Source organism: Phalacrocorax carbo, chromosome 9, assembly GCF_963921805.1.
Source record: "Phalacrocorax carbo chromosome 9, bPhaCar2.1, whole genome shotgun sequence".
NCBI classification, from domain to species: Eukaryota; Metazoa; Chordata; class Aves; order Suliformes; family Phalacrocoracidae; genus Phalacrocorax; species Phalacrocorax carbo.
Window position 1 is genome coordinate 37,282,705 of NC_087521.1, and position 17,182 is coordinate 37,299,886.

Sequence of the window (17,182 nt, forward strand, 5' to 3'; positions counted from 1 at the left end):
AGCTGTTTGCAGACAAAGGACGACTTTAATCTGTGGCAGGGATTTGGGGATTATAACAGTGATCGGGAGGTTCTCCTCATCCTTGATTTCTGAGCGATGTCAGAGGGCAGCAACCGCAATCAACGGCAGTGAGATGCAGCACCGAGCCCCAGTGCGGGCACTGGGTGTGCTTTAAGGAACGCATTTGCTTGCAGTTGCTGCGTTAGGCAGATTTTGGTGTTGTGGTATAAGAAAAAGATTGTCAAAACCTCATTTTCCACCAACCGTTTCCATGGAAGGAAGAAAAGGTTCCACTGCAAAATGTTGCGGTATTTTTTTGGTGTGGTTTGGGGTTTTTCTTGGGGCAATGGTGGTTATTGTTTTGAACAAAGCAAAATGTTTTGTATTCAGACTAAAGCTATGTTAATGTTTCTTGTCTTTGACCAAGGCAGTGTTTAAAACAGAAGTGTTTTGGTTTTAAAATGTCAAAATTAAGCATTTTTCTTATTCTGCTTTCTTTTTGGGCATCAGTACTACTTTGAAGCTGAGAAAAGTTACGTAAAACATTCTCGGAGGTTTGGTTTGTTTTTTTAAATCTGTATTTTTAGCCTAAAAATTTAAAGTCTATGAATTTAAGTCCCGAAGTTGCAGGAAAGCTCATTGAGAAAACTGAAGCTCTAGGGTGAAATATGTCTGTGTGTCTCAGGGCATCTGCTTAAATCAATAAAATACTGTCAAAGATATTGATGGCTAGAGAACTCATGGGCTTATACAAATCAGACAAGTACTACATAGGTCATGATATGGCTGGATGGGTCATAACTTACTAATGTTTAAAAGTTGAATAGTTTTTAATTGAATTGTTCATAAATAATTTTTTTACTTCTACGTGTTTTGCAAGAAGAAAAGAAAAGGAAAGAAAAAAAGAAAAGACTTTATAAATAAACAAACACCATAACCATATGGGAGAGCAGGGACAGTACATGGGTGGGATTCCCAAATGTGCATCGGAGTAACAGTGAGTGCTTTGGAACGCCGCGTCCTTAGGCGCCAGCGATCGCGTATCTGCGTGATGGATTAACGTTTATTACTCCGATTTGTGTATGCCGTGACGTGCGGATGTAACTTTAATCGAAACTTTGACTTACAAGCAAGAACGGCTTTGACTCCTCGGTGGGACAGGATGTATTTGATTCCCACCTTATCCACACAATCCGAGTAGACACGCAGAGCACGCAGTGCTGCTTCTGCGCTAGGAACCGGGAGGCTCCAAACAGACGAGCAGATTATGAACAGCAAACACCGATAAAATGCGCCTGGGTGAGCAGTTGTTTTGTGCCGAGTCATGTGAAAATAACGGAGTATCTGAATATACAATCTAATGCCCTTTGTTTGTTTAAAAGCTGCTAATCCAGAGGTTTTCTGAATCCTCTGCCATAAAACAGCGTGGATGCTGCTTTGGGGTTTGGGGCTGATACCTGCCACAATGTCCCACGAGCCCGTGGCCCCCCTTTGCCACCACTTCCCACCTTGAAAATGGGATTATGTCAGTGAGGTGGCAGCAGTTGCTCTGAAGGTCACTGCGTTAAGCAGCGATGAGGGCCTGGACACTAGAGCCGTGAGATGCTCCATCCGAAGGATGGATTTGATGGTCTCAGTCTCCTAAAAGTCATTAGAGGCCACCCCAAAGCATGGATTGGAGCTTGCGGTGGGCGAAATCGCCAAGGACCTCTCTGAAGAGGTTGTCAGCCTCGGTTATCTGGCTTTCTTGTGCCCAGTTTTTTTGATGACTGCATTAGCACAGTGCTCAGGAGTCATCTTTCTTCACAGTGCGTTCAATAAATTACAAAGCAATATTGATCAGCATGTTTTTGTGTGTATGTTGAGTTAAAGCTAAGGTAAATAATGAACTGAAGCTAAATCAGACCAGTGACATTCCTGAAGGGGATATCTTTTGAGAGGGAATCTAGTTGACACTATTCCTCTTATTCTTCAGGGATCTCTATGTACAGTACAAAATTAGTTAATTTGTTAAAATTGCTCCTCTCTCCTCTAAAGCATACGTGCATATGTATAGTTTTTAAAGCTGAAAAGTCTGCTTTTGTTGACATCCAAACAGCGTCCTGTTAAAATTCCTTATAATAAGGAGAAGGTAGATACATCAACGTTAAGATGCAATGGAGGAGGGAGGCTTTTGCATTCATAAAAAAGAGAAAACTTTCAGACAGTACCTAAATAAACGTAGCTATATTTTTTTGTATAAGTTATGTAATGTTACCAGTTACGTAGATGTTGATACTACTTATAGCATATTAAGTTATTCATTCTTTTGACAGGGCAGACTGTCTCCCACTGGAAACTTCTTGTGGGAGAGGGAAGTCGTGCTATTAATATTTTTCCAGTTAAAAATCAGCTGTTTTTACAGTTCTGATTATGTAAAGGGAAATAAAACACGCGAGAGATTCGGTGAGCATCTTAAACACTGTTTTAAAGTACTTCTCAAGCATTTGAAATGTATATGGTGAAATTGTATTCTGCAGCATGCAGAAGCTGAGTGCGCGTTCCAAAATTATCCTGCGGCACATTTATATGGATGATTTAAAAAGCCCCGGAGCCAAGAGTTTAGAATAGAAGTACAGACAGATTGAGTCTGGTAAATATAGCAGTGCTAATAACGTCTCTCTCACATGCAGACCGAATGTTGTAGATGTGGAGTGAGCCGCAGAACCGTGTGAGAGTTATGCGGGTCACCTGGCAAGAGGGCAAAGTCAGTTGGGCTTATGAATTTAACAAGCCAGAAAGAGGTGAAAATGTTTTTGAAGTATTGTTTGCTGTAATTTCAGCCTCTGAAGCCCAAGCCTGCTCTCATTTCAAGGGGAGGAGAATTTACACGGGCTCCAGCTGGTCATGAATTTTTCAGTTTAATGCCTTTTGTAGAAGACACCTCCTGTCCAGGAGGAGTTCCCGATGAGCAGAAGGCTGGCCCCTGCCCACCTTGTGCTCTTGGGATCCGGACCCCAGTTCTGGGTCAGGACTGGGAATGGTGGAACCCATGAAGTAGTGTCTCTGCACCCTGGGAGAATGATCTCCCTCCAGCCAAGGCAACTCCTAGGGACACCTTGGCATCTACCAAGAACCACCCTGCTCAGCCACGGGACCTTCCTTCATGCAGGAGAGGGCTGGAAGCACAGCGTGTCCAGCTCAGGCTTGGCTGGGCGCGGAGGCAGGCACTCGCTGCTGGCGGCAGGAGTGTGCTGCCTGAGCTGCCAAGGCTGCAACACCTTGTCCGAACCAAGCCAATACCGGCTCAAGGATGCTTGTAGACAGCCTGCTTAACAGGTCCCAAGACATCAGGGTCTAAATGTTGTTCTTCAAATCATGGCTTCACTTGACTACCTTTGGACAATCTTTAGGGACCGTAGCCTGGGATCTAAGAGCCAAATATTTGTTGTCTTGTGTTAATCTCAACGACTACAGAACTTTTGGTCTTCATCCTGGCATAGAATTAGTGGATGCAGTTGAGAACAGACAGCTTTGAGAAGCTTCAGAAGAGACGTAAATGCCTCTTTATGCAAATGTCCCTCTTGTGTCCTCTATAGGCAAGAAACACCTCCATTTATAAAAGCAGTTTGGGTCTGGAACTGAACGTTGCTTGTCCTGGTCATTGAATTAGTGTGAACTGAAAGAGGAAGGAGGTACCTGGGGAGTCTCTGGAGGTCTGCTGCATTTTATGAGATAGCTTAGGCCACTGAGTCATGCAGGCGAGGGCGAGGGCCATCGAGCATGCGTGTTAGCAATGTGCGTACCCACCTCTGTGCAGCTGTTGGTTGTAGTGGGCTGCGACTGGCGTTTTTATGGGTTTGGAGTTAAAAAGTTCCCTTGAAAAAGTCTTCATTTGTGGAAAATAATTACCAGAGTGAAGGAATCTGTATCTGCCATAGAAGACACATAAAAAACCAAAGTAGTTGAAAAAATAGATGTTAGTAGTTTGTTGTGGTTTCAAGCATCGATCATTGGACTCCTTAAAATTGGATATTATTGCTGATAAGAGATAATCCATTAGTTGTTTTGAAGGTGCTTTCCAGTCTGCCCTCATCTTTCACGAATATGATTTCAGTGAAAACTTTCCATGGTCAGTCCGGGAGTACAGCTGCCTTTTCTGGCGAGCTTTGCTCGTTGCCATTCACAGGGAATATTTCTGCAGCTGTTCCAGCTGTGTGTTGCTGGTGGTGGCTTGAGTTGTTCTCCGTATCTCTGTAGTGGCATTTATTTTTTGTGGGGTGTTTCCATCAAAAGTAATCTATTTCTAGGAGAGGGTGATAAATGCAAGATTACTATTCAGGGGCTCTTGGATGAAGTGTTTAATTGTAAGCGTGAGCTCTTCAGTTTTCTGGAGAAGTTCCCCGAGTCCTCCAACGCAGAATCCTGGCCGCCGCACACGCGGTCGTCGGTTCAGTGAAGAGCTCTGTACTCTGCTCGCTTTTACACACTTAAAGTAACAATCTTTTTTGGTGCTTGCTCAGATCAGGTGGACCAAAACAGCAGGAAGTGCCTCTGACAGATTTCAAGACTCGAGTGTCTTCAACGAAACCCTGAGGATATCCAACATCCAGCGACACCAGGGAGGACGCTACTACTGCAAGGCTGAGAACGGCTTGGGTTCGCCAGCCATAAAGTCCATAAGAGTGGATGTGTACTGTAAGTAAACCACTTGGGAAGTCCCTACTCTGCTTTTTATTAACTTACAATATCTGGTGTTACAAAGCTCTTTGCGAAGCCCGGTTTTAAACAGGACTTTAGGGCAGATTCTGCTGCTTTTAGGAACATTTACCATCAGAAGACTTGGGGCTGCTCCCAGTGAAGTCAGGCGGGGCTGCTCGCATATGGAAATAGCTTTAAACAAAACCACAATACTTCGGTAAGAAAGCTGAAGCTCCGGTACAACTCAGCCTGCCTAGATATCAGAGGAGGATTTGTCTGCAGCTTGCATAGGGTGAAGCTCTAGTACGTAGCACAGCCCTTAATCTCTTGTACTTTTGGCTGTGCTTGTCCTCAAAACAGATGCAGGGCCAAGTACAGACCTTTTTTTGCTATTTTGTTTTAATTGCTGCTGAAAAATGTTGCTTTTTTTTTTTTTAATGGCAATCTCTCCATATTCCTGTGATACACAGTTTAAAAGCTTCACTTGAAGTGTTGGGCAATGAAAAATAGGAAGTATTGGGATTGCAATGCAACTGGTCACCAGAGCTGATGGAAAAAGAGGGAACAATTGAAAATGTCACACCCGATAAATGCACAAAATGGAGTTAAAAGATATAAAAAAAGTCCAGTCTGACTTGCACAGACTCCAGCGTCAGGGAGCGGGCGAAGCACGGCTCTCGCTTGTGATCAGCTGGTTTATTGCTGTAGGTTTAATGGTAAACTTTGCGTCTGACTCTGTACGTATGTGAGCAGACTCAGCTGTTGGCAAGTGAGAAGACCCGAGTGCCTCAAACTGCTGTGGTTTTGTGCACACTTCAAATTAAGGAAAAAAAAACCACTCAAAATCTGTTTGAAATGCTCCAAAGATAGAAAGTCTTTGCAATATACATTCGGAGACTCTTCTAATGCAAATAGTGTCCTGTAAACAAATATGTTTATATGCCACATATGTAGTTAAGCAAATGGCTGGAGCTCAGAGTTAACCCTTTTGTCTCCTGAGTCCTTCAAAAAGACTGTCTTATGGCTCTACAAACGTTGGGCTTGTGTTTCCCAAAACGTACCCTTTCTCTGTCAGATGAATCTCAAGATGTGCGTAAGTTCAGAGACCCAGGTGGTGACAACTTGTGCGAGTTAGTGAGGGAATTTGGGCAAGGGGGGCAGCTGCCTTTTGGGGGTTTTCTTGCCTAGTGTGTGCACTTGGCTTCGTGATGTGCTTAACGGGCTATAACACGCCAACGCCGAATTTGTAAATCCTTGATGAATAATAACTGAATCAGGAGTTAATTGCTCATTACCATGTTGGAGTCCAACAAGTGAACAGGCAAACCCTAGTGACTGCATATAGGCTCGCCACACAAAGAAGTTACCAGCATCCCGTGTTTGTAACGGGGCTGGCCCGAGGTTGGTGTGGGGGCGAGCAGGACGCCCGGTCCAGGCAGCGTTCGGGGAACGGGGGTGCAGGTCGGGGTCCCAGCACTCCGGTCGTGCAGGGGCTCGGGCTGCCCCGGCGAGCCCGAGTCCTCCACGTACACACGGCTGCTGAAAGCATTTTGTAGGTCAGCCCCGAGGAGCTGATCAATAAAACCCTCAAGAACAACCATTGAAGTGTCCTCTTCTGGATGCCGTTAAAGCACTTATCTCTTACCCCAGCCCCCATGTATTAGATTTTCCTTAATTCTTGATTTTAGGCATGGCTGTGAAATCGATGGTGGCAAGACAAGCCGTTTCAAGACGGGTGCTACGTGCTCTGACCAGGAAGAGTTGAGAAAGATTGTTTTGAAATTTAGATTTTTCTTGAATTTCGTTGAGACTTCCTTCTGGAATGTGTCTTCTTCCTTGTATCATGTTTTGTTTAGCCATAAATATGTGGTTTTGGATTTGCTATCTGGGATTTATTATGGGTTTCATTTTGGTTTGTACATCCTATGCTGTTTCTTAATATACCTCAAATACAGATGATGTCTTTCTGGAACATGACAAACTTCAGGTTCCAGCTGTGATTAAATCCTAGGTGATTTCCCATCGTATACAGAATGATATTTCTCTGAGTATTTTCATCTCTTAATGATCAAATATTTGCAGGCAGACAGTACTGCTGTGGTAAGCTTCAGGTGTCAGCGAAGATTGGATCTCACTCTGAAAAAGATAGGAGGAAAAAACCCTGTATGTGACAGAAAAGCTCAAAGTATTGGAAATGGAAATGTTTCTATCGAAATTTCCAAGTAGCTTAAAATAATTTTGTGGGTTTTTTTAGTTGAATTTTTCTGGTTTGATTTTTTTGTTTGTTGAATACTGACTTTATAGATCTATGCTGTCTGTGCCATGTCAAGAACTATCCCCAGTACTTAAGGGGCAGCTACAAAGAAGGTGGAGACTCCCTTTTTACACGGAGTCCCATGGAGAGGACAAGGGGGATGGACACAAGTTGCTCTTAGGGAGATTCCGATGGGACACCAGAGGGACATTTTTCACAGTGAGGACAGTCACCGTTGGAATAATCTCCCCTGGGGAGGGGTTGGCTCGGCCACGTTGGACACCTTCAAGAGTTGGCTGGACAGGGTGCTGGGCCGTCTTGTCTAGGCTGGGCTCTTCCTAGAAGGGTTGGGCTACATGATCCCTGAGGCCCCTTCTAACCTGGGATTCTGGGATTCTGTGAACTCTGTGCACTACTCAGCAGGAATATTGGGGGTGGGTGTGTTTTCTTGAATAATTGTCCATGAGATGTTTTGTCTCAGAGACCCCAAAACAAACCGTAAGGTTAATGAGTACTTAGCCAACATTTTCTATGAAAACTTGTTGGGGTTTTTTTGTTTTGTTTTTTTTTTTAGTCAACAGATATTTGGTAAAATTACCTAGAGGAATACAGTTTTTTCATACAGATTTAGGTAACTGCCAAAGACAAACCTGTGGAAACCAGATTATATTCCCTTTTGGAAGCAAAACTTTATAATTAGAGCAAGAAACAAATGTTTTTATTTTTTTTAATGAAACCGTCAAACTTGTTTAAGGAAACAAGTAAAAAGTTTATATTTTTTAAAGACTGTATGGGTTAAAAATAATTTTGGAAGTATCTTGGCTTGTAAAGCTGAAGAGAGAAAGCATTGCAGTTGTGTTCCACGTTAGTTTTAGATCAAGAGTTCTTCCTAAGGGCTAATTTAAGTCTTCAGCCTCTAATTTAAAATTTGAAAAGGCACTATATCTGCATAGCTTGAAAATGAATTGTTGAAAAAAATCCATAGAAAATCTTTGTTTCCTCACTCATCTCCATTATTGACCTGCTGGCTGCTTGGGGAATTTTAATATCAACATTTGGGTGGGAAATCTCACTCTTCAATAATTTCCTGTATTAAATTTTCCAGTTAGCTCTGGCATTCAGCAACACTTGGAGCCACATTTGCTTCTACTGCAATAAATAATTATACAGATATAAGTGGCGACAGAGCCTGAGTGAGGTCTGTGTGTGGGAAGAGGAGCGATAACACTATTTTTACAGGCTTTCTGAGGTCTTGAAAATGCTTTTAGGTTTGTTTTTGCAGGGCTACAGAAATGCTCCGAGGGCTGGAGCCCCCCTGCTGCGAGGCCGGGCTGGGAGAGCTGGGGTTGCTCAGCCTGGGGAAGAGAAGGCTGCGGGGAGACCTTATTGCGGCCTCCCAGGGCTTAAAGGGGGACTATAGGAAGGATGGGGGCAACCTCTTTAGCAAGGCCTCCTGTGACAGGACAAGGGGTGATGGCTTTAATCTAAAGGAGGGTAGATTTAGACTGGATATAAGGAAAAAATTTTACAATGAGGGTGGTGAAACCCTGGCCCAGGTTGCCCAGAGAGGTGGTCGATGCCCCATCCCTGGAAACATCCAAGGCCAGGCTGGACGGGGCTCTGAGCGACCTGATCTAGCTGAAGATGTCCCTGCTCATGGCTGGGGGTTCTAAAGGTCCCTTCCAACCCAAACCATTCTATGACAGCTCCACCAGGAGTTGCCAGACGCTTTGCATGGATCTGCACATGCCCATTAAAGAAGTATCAAAATATCATTATCAGTTTCCCATGATCTCAGGTGACTCCAAATCTTCTGACCTGCTTGGTCCTAGGTGTTCTAGAGGTACCTGATGCGTAATGTGTAGAGAAGATCTAAACTAAAACCCTTGGGTTGGCTGGGTTGAACGTGTGCGGTGCGATGCTGGCTGCAGAGCGCTTACAGAAACCTGCCCGTGGTAGGGCACCAGTGGCTGGTGCCTGGCCTGACCGGTGTGCGTTGGGTCGTGCCCATGGTGTGGTCGGGAAATGAAAGAGTGAACTGCACTCCTGTGAAAATGTCCTTCCCTGTCTCTCACACAGTGCTTGTTTCTGCTTGGGACCAACTGCGAAGGGGGGGTGTTGGGTCTCAGTTCACACATTGCATAGCAGGATCCAGATGGAAGCTTCATTCAGTATTTGGAAGTAAATAATATTAGTGTTCATAGATGTATCTTACCCCTTCATCTCTGCAGGTTCCATACGGGTCTAAAGGTTACTTGATATTATTTTCTTGTACCCTGTAATTCTGATGAACCACTTTCTAAAAACTATCTGGCTATTAGCCTGAATTTTATGCTGCTTGAGGGCATAGTATTTTTTTCTGCTCTAAGAAGTTAAACAACACCCCAAACATTTTATAACTATGTTTGTGGTTAAGGAACACAGCTAAGGAGTTAAACTAAACACATGCAATCATTTTGAAAACAGTCAGGGGGGTAAATCCTCTGCTGAAGGGGAAAAGTGCCTTGTGAAGAATGAGTAGTTCACACCGTTCACAGTCGGGCACGTGACCGTTAATCCTGGGGGGCTGGTTTTACTTGGTTGGTGTCAGACATGCTGCTAGACGTCTAAACCTCGGAGAGCTCAAGGAAAGTCCTTCAGGTCCAGCATTCCCATCAAACTGCTTTTAGTTGTGATGCTGTTTTTAATGATGCGTCAAGGAGGAGAGGGAATTTTCTTGACGCTTCTGCAGGTGACCGTGTGGTACCATACCTATTTTATTTAAAGTTGTCAGGGTTAATGCTAAACTAGGCTACGGTGTCTTCTGTTCCTTTAACATATGCAGATCTAAGTCAAACCTTCAAAAAATAGCAGTCCCTTTTGGTCTAGCAGCAAAATATTTGAATGTAGAAAAGGGGAAAGAAAAAAAAAGGTGATTTCAGTGTTGCGAAAGTTCATAGAATCATTAAGGTTGGAAAAGACCTTGAGGATCATCAAGGCCAACCCCCAACCCAACAGCCCCAGGCCTCCTAAACCATGGCCCCAAGTGCCACGTCTACATGGTTTTTGAACCCCCCCAGGGACGGTGACTCCCCCCCCTCTCTGGGCAGCCTGTGCCAGGGCCTGACCCCTCTGGCAGGGAAGACGTTTTCCCTAATCTCCAATCTAAGTTCTCACTTCATCCACAGCCACGCTTGGGAAGAGAGAGGAGCCCGTGCCTGTTCCTGGGCAGGCACAGGGCCTCCTTCCAACACTTTGCAAGTCACCTTCTTGGTTTCCTTTGCTAAGTTTCTTTTAGGTCTCCTTTTTGCTTTCTGTGGGGATAGCACTGCGGTAAGTAGACTGCTAACAGTCCCTCCTTTATAAGACAAATTTCTGTCCTTCCTTCATGTGCCTAAGAAAATAGCTTTTTGCTCTCCCGGCTTTGGCTGAAGATCCTCGTCTCTCACTTCGGATTGAAACAACCGCACTCGGTCCCCTTGGCAACGTCTTCTCAGGACGGAGGTTTCCATTCTTGTTCAGCCACCAGGAGAAGCAACTGCCTCCTGTATCCAGGCTGTATTCATCCTAGACTCGAACTCTTTTTCTTCTTTCTCTGGAAGTATCTCTTTAAAGTACATCGCATCTTTCCTCTTTGAAGAACAAGCTTTTGTACTTGACTCCTAGGAAAATTTCTCCTTGACTTACGGAGGCACTTTCTCCTTTTATAAGGAAGAAAACATATCGTATAGATTAAGTATTTTTATTTAAAGAAGTAGACTTCCTACAAGAATTTTTTTCTGCTTGTTCCCAAAGGACAATTTACCAGATTTTTACCAAAAAAAAAAAGTACCAATTTCTTCACTGAAAATGTATTTTCGTATTCCTCTTGCTTCACAGAGACTTATCACAAAGGCAGGCTACACAGCTTCAGTAAAAGAAGGTGGAATGAAAGGTCAGGTTTATGTGTAAAGATTTCTGAAACTAATTTGGTAGTCAGGGTGAAAAATGTTTATCAAACAAATATAGTGCACAGACACGTTAAAATTTTATTGAGTGGTATATGAGGCATACATTGTGGGGAAAACGCTGCTTTTTGAGAAAATCTGTAATTCCAGGATTAAGAGGTTGATCTGGGGTTTTAGGGGAAACAACCATTCCTGTTGCTCAGAGATCCACTTACATCTTTGCTTGAGGCTCTATTTCCAGAAACGCAAGGTTGGTTAGACCCACCGTAGGGTACCCTGTTCACATGACACACATTGAGTCCATCCACCATCAGCTGCTTCTGTGTGACCGGGTTTAGGCTGCTTTTGCATTGCAATAGCATTACAGCAAGGGGGAGGCCAGGGCAGCCTGACGCAGTTTATTTGCAGTGCACAGTTTATCCTATGGTGGGAATATGCCCTGTACCAGGGCCAGTCCTCTGGTAACACCAATCACAGGCAGGGAAAGGCTCCTGCGGGACCCTGGTTAATCCTCCTCAATACTCGTTGATGTGTGTGTATATTATGTGTAATACCTGTGGGGGTCGTAGTTGACTTGGGTCTCTGCTCACCACCTGTGAGGTTTCCCTAACTCTCTCACTTCCAGGTTCAAATCTCTCATTTCAGTTTTTTTTATGGGTTACTTGTATGGTTTCTGCTTCTCTGAGGGGTCTCGTGGCGTGCGGCTGCAACAACTTTTGCTGCCCATCGTCTCCATTGCCGCAAGGAAGGTTGTGTGGTCGACAGCTGCTGGGCTGGCTGTGAACGTCATCAGGAAGCTTGAGAACCAGTGTTAGCAAGGCCTGAGAGTGCTCAGGATTATATCCTGATTTGGTGATGTCCGTGAGGAAGAGATCACAGCAAGGTCTAGCTTTGGTCTCAGTTCCAAGCCCAGTCTTGATGCCCTTAATATCGGGGATCATTTTATTCTGAAGAATACCCTTTTCATCAGTGTCACGCATTAAAGACTTCATCAATTCCTGTCTCAGGCAGGAGACTTTGTTTAACAGAACACCTCCCGTGGTTTTAAACTCATCCCTGGAATCAGGAGGGATGGGACCTCGCAGCTGCAACATTCACGATGTGGGATTGACTGAAACATGTTCAGTGTTAACAGGTTAGCGTAGCAAACGAGGAGCATCACAGCTTTCCTGGCTTGGGATGACACGAAATGCTGCTGGTAATACATGTCAAATGACAAAAATACCAAACCGCTCATCTTCTTCAGCATTCGAGCGTGTCTCCTAGTAGCATGTGCAATCACGAGCCTGCAAGAGAGGTGTTATTCAGAGGGAACGCGGGGTCTGTAATTCAGGGATCGTGACGCTAATTTCCCTTATCAATCTGGAAAAGGACATTGCAGGGAAATGCTGAGTGCTGTGCAGGGGGACTAAGTTGTGTTGCTCTCCATCCCTGTCGTTAGTGTTAACGGCAGTCATACTGCTCCATCCCCACACCCGGCAGTCCAAATTCACCCCTAATTTTCTGCCCGCTGCACAAATCCTACTGCTAGAATGCAGAATCAAATGCAATGTCGAGAATTATTTAACTGCCAAGAATTGCTCCGCTGGGCCACTGCGGATGGGCTCTCATCGTGCTCCAACTTCTGCTGCGGTGCCGTGCCATAGGGCTTGAATGTGCCTGCCGGGAAGCCACGGCTTTATCTCGTCATAAATGGCACACAGGCATCGATGCGCACAGCTAGCATGATGTGCTTGCTTATACAGAGCAGATAGAAGTGATAAGGAAGGTACAATACTGGGAATGGGGAAGGGAATTGGCTGAAACTGCCAGCTGCTCCTCACATTGCTCCGTGTCCTTCTCAGCCTTCCCCAGTTCATCGCAGTCCTGAGAAGCTGGGTTTAAATTGCTGGGATGAGGAGGAGGTGATGCTTTCTCTCGGAGTGCTATTTCTGTCTGGATGAGATAATTGTGTGCTCTTCTTGAATGATAAGAAGGCTGCCCTCCGATTCCCTCTCCCTGCAACTCTAGTACGTGGCCGAGTCTGCCTGACCCTGGGAAGGAGAGAGATTGGGGAATTTTATATGGAAATATATTTAAAAATGAGCTCTTTATACTAATTCTACTGAAGCAATTAATGCATAAGTTGACAGGGAGGATTTATAGCAAGGAGCTATCTCTTTATGCATACAACATTGGTGATAAAAGCAAGTATTCAAGATGGTGCTTTCTGGTGAGTCTTAAAGTACCTCCTTAGGTCGCCGCCATGTTTCAGTCCTTCAGCATGATTTCCAGTTTCCATTGCACAAGAGCATTAAATCCCTTTCAAAACCCCCACTCACTCAGCTTTGTCCATCCTAAATAACCTCTAGATTTTAAAGTATAGGCATGGCAGCATCCAGTTCTTCAGTGTTGGGTGTTACCATTGCTGCTAGAATGCCTGTGCGGGGGTGAGCGATGCATATGTGTGAGCTGAACCTTTGTCCTGACCACTATAGTATTGCTTTAATTTTTTTCCCCTGAATAACATAGATGTATCTATTAGACTCATAATATTAGTCTGACTATAACACCTGAGTAGCAGCTTAATCCTTTTTTACTCTGGGGCTCACAAGGAGAAAATCTGATGCGAAGCTGGTGCTTTGGCACCTTCTGAGTGCGCTCAGAAAGCTGCTTGGTACTGAGCTACGGGGCTCTGTGCTTTCCAGGACGGGAGCGGGGCTGGTGCAAGGACCTGGTTGCAGACACGCACCTGTTCAGCCCCATCGAGATTTGCAGCTGGGCTGTTTCCTGCCTGGGCTTGGGTGGCACCTTCATCCCGTGCATTTATGGCACATATTTTCTACATGCTTCTCTGCAGATGTTTGTATCTGTCTCCTGGCCACAGCAATTAAGATATAATTCAGGGATTGAAAATATAGTTCAGCCACTTCATTATTTTCTGTGCTGCCTCTTTGGCTCGCGCTTGCCTTGTACTGGCTGCAGTGAATCATGCGTTCTTATTGCAGTGACATTTTTAATTTCCATCTCCTGGTATCTACTAATATCCATTGATATGGTATTTGATCATCTTTTTTGGCCTTTCATTTATTAGAAGCCTAGTGACATGCTTAAATCCTCATTCACATGGTTGGATGAAAGACCAGAAACAATGAATGCGAACTTAAAAAACAAAAGAGGAAAATTAATATAAAGCAATAACATAAGCATTGGCATATAAGGAAAGCAAATATATTCATCTTTCATCACATTTTTTGCATGAGACAATAAAAGACGACACTTTGAAATGAGATATTATGCAGATGGGGAAAGCATTTAAAGGCTTTCCAGTATTGATGACTGTAATCTTTCAACATGAGAGAAATACAAACTTAATTTGTGGCTTTCTGATTATTCCCTCTCCGAGGTCAAATTTGTACATCACAACTTTAAAGTCTCTGAAAAGGGATGCGCCTGGTGTTTACTGGGGGAGGACCATCCCTCCGCAGCATGCAGCCCGGCGGTGGGAGAGGGTAGCCGGGCTGGGGTGGGCGGCTCCGGGGAGCGCCGCGGCTTGGGTCTGCACTGGATCGGCACAAGACTCGCAGCAGCTGGGGTCTCCGACGACGGGAGTGTCTTCATCAGACCCCAGTTCCTTTCCTAATTTATAGAAACACAAGGATTTGGGTTCAGTCCACACCACGCGTAAGGGTTTTGGAGCTGCAAATGTGTCTGGAAAGTAAGTTGCTGTGGGCAGAGGAGTGCCCGCAGCTGCTTTAGAGAGGCCACACTTGCACGCGTGAGGCTTGTCTCTGAGGTTATCGGAGGCGCTGCAGAAAGCTGGATATTAGTGTGGATAGATTGCTGCTAAGCCGTATTATCGTGGCTTCCCGGGTGCCTGGTCGCTGGTAGGTCTGTTGTGGTTGTGTCCCTACGACTCACCTGGAGTAGTATCGCTCCTGTCCTTCAGCAACGAGCAGAGACAGCCTTTGCTCCATCGCTGGGCCGTAGCCACGGCGCGACTTCTGTGTGGTCAGCAGCCCCCGTGAGCTAGAAGCAACTGCTGAAGCTACGGTCAGATGTACCAACGCCCAGACTTGCTACCCACTATTTGCTGATCCATCGGTCTTTGTTTCTGGCACCGCTTTGAAACTCTCTTCTGCTCGGAGAAAAAGGTGGTGTGCGTAGTGTCTGGGGTCACCGAAGCAGCAGCAGCCAGGGATGCGCAGGGGTACTACAGGCACCTCGTGCAGGTTGGCCACCACACAGCTGCAGCTTTACTGGGAGCACAGGGAGAAAGCGTAGGAGGAGGAAAACAACCGACACGCGGTGCTGCCGAAGGAGGTTTAGAGCCGGTGCCGGCTGGTGGCCGCGGACTCAAGCCCTTGTCTGAGAATTTGTGCAACGGCTGGAGCAACAGAGCCTCAGGTAAACATCTCGAGGAAATTGTGTCTGTCCTTAAATGGAATGTAAATGGGGTAAATTTCCTCTCCCTATCATCACGTTGGCCATTACTTGTGCCTGGGAGAATCTGCTTATCCTTCGCTGTCTTTCTGACGCATCCTTTGGCTGGACGGTTGGATCACAGAGAATTATCCTGCCTAATTATTGCCCGAGGAGGTACAAGATTGCAGCGGAGGATGCATTTGGGAAGCTGAAGGGCAGATGGTGGTATCTCATGAATAGATCAGGGGCTGCTTAGCAGTATTTGGCTGAAATTAGCTTCCTGCTATGCATGTGCACATCATCCACGAGGGTACGGAGAAGTGCCCAGACAGAGGCGGAGGTGTTGCAGAATTTCAGGGGGCAATGAAAACTCAGTGAGCTACCCTTTATTATCCAAGAAGAGGTTTGCCTGCCTCAGGTGTACAAGCAGAAATGCCTTTTGTAAAGAGTTTTCTTTGGCTTTATTCTTCTCCCTCCCTCCCTCCCTCCTCTTCCTCCTCCCTCCCTCCCTCCCTCCTCTTCCTCCTCCCTCCCTCCCTCCCTCCTCTTCCTCCTCCCTCCCTCCCTCCCTCCTCTTCCTCCTCCCTCCCTCCCTCCCTCCCTCCCTCCCTCCCTCCCTCCTCTTCCTCCTCCCTCCCTCCCTCCCTCCCTCCCTCCCTCCCTCCCTCCCTCCCTCCCTCCCTCCCTCCTCTTCCTCCTCCCTCCCTCCCTCCCTCCCTCCCTCCCTCCCTCCCTCCCTCCCTCCCTCCCTCCCTCCCTCCCTCCCTCCCTCCCTCCCTCCCTCCCTCCCTCCCTCCCTCCTCTTCCTCCCTCCCTCCTCTTCCCCCTCCCTCCCTCCTCTTCCTCCCTCCCTCCTCTTCCCCCTCCCTCCCTCCCTCCCTCCCTCCCTCCCTCCCTCCCTCCTCTTCCTCCTCCCTCCCTCCCTCCTCTCCCTCCTCCCTCCCTCCCTCCTCCCTCCCTCTTCCTCCTCCCTCCCTCCCTCCCTCCCTCCCTCCCTCCCTCCCTCCCTCCCTCCCTCCCTCCCTCCCTCCCTCCCTCCTTCCCTCCCTCCCTCCCTCCCTCCCTTCCTCCCTCCCTCCCTCCCTCCCTCCCTCCCTCCCTCCCTCCTCTTCCTCCCTCCCCTCCCTCCCTCCCTCCTCTTCCCCCTCCCTCCCTCCCTCCTCTTCCCCCTCCCTCCCTCCCTCCTCTTCCTCCCTCCCTCCTCTTCCCCCCCTCCTCTTCCCCCTCCCTCCTCTTCCCCCTCCCTCCTCTTCCTCCTCCCTCCTCTTCCTCCTCCCTCTTCCTCCTCCCTCCCTCCCTCCTCTTCCCCCTCCCTCCCTCCCTCCCTCCCTCCCTCCCTCCTCTTCCCCCTCCCTCCCTCCCTCCCTCCTCTTCCTCCTCCCTCCCTCCCTCCCTCCCTCCTCTTCCTTCTCCCTCCTCTCTTAAATTTCAGCGCATGTGTGTATTTCAGGAAGTCTTCTGTAACTTCTTGTCCTGTGTTTTTTTTGACGGAAAATAATTTTTTTTCTGAAGATTAGAGACTTCTTTTCGCTGCACTGCACCTGGCTTATGCCTGCTTTTTATACAGTAGTTACACACCAGAGTACCGAGGTTTCTGCTTCCCTTGGACGGGGGAGCGACGTGTTCTGTGGTAACACGCTGGTGGTCTCAGCTGAGGTGTGCGGGAGGGCAGCGCGGGCGCTCTGCCGTGGGGTTCCGCTCCCACGGGGTTGCTGTGAGACAAGGTCTTTGTGTGGAAGCCACCGGAGTTGAACCAAATCGTTCCTAACAAATGCGGAAGCCTAAAGGGTGTGAACGTATTTCGTGAGTCTCTGATATCAGAGCTGTACTGTTTCCCTGCAGGTTTGATGTTCTAATTCTTCTTATCTTGTTTCCTTAATTTGGAAATTGGGTATCGAATGCCTGGGAGTCTTGATCT

At 46.6% G+C, this 17,182-nt stretch overlaps 1 protein-coding gene across 1 annotated transcript in view; it reads left to right on the forward strand.

The window, feature by feature from the left end:
- MDGA2 (MAM domain containing glycosylphosphatidylinositol anchor 2) overlaps positions 1-17,182 on the forward strand; it is a 400,733-nt gene that overhangs the window by 167,793 nt on the left and 215,758 nt on the right. Inside the window, exon 3 of the mRNA XM_064461194.1 lies at positions 4,503-4,677. Coding sequence (XP_064317264.1) covers positions 4,503-4,677 — 175 coding nt within the window. The remainder of the gene's footprint in view (positions 1-4,502; positions 4,678-17,182) is intronic.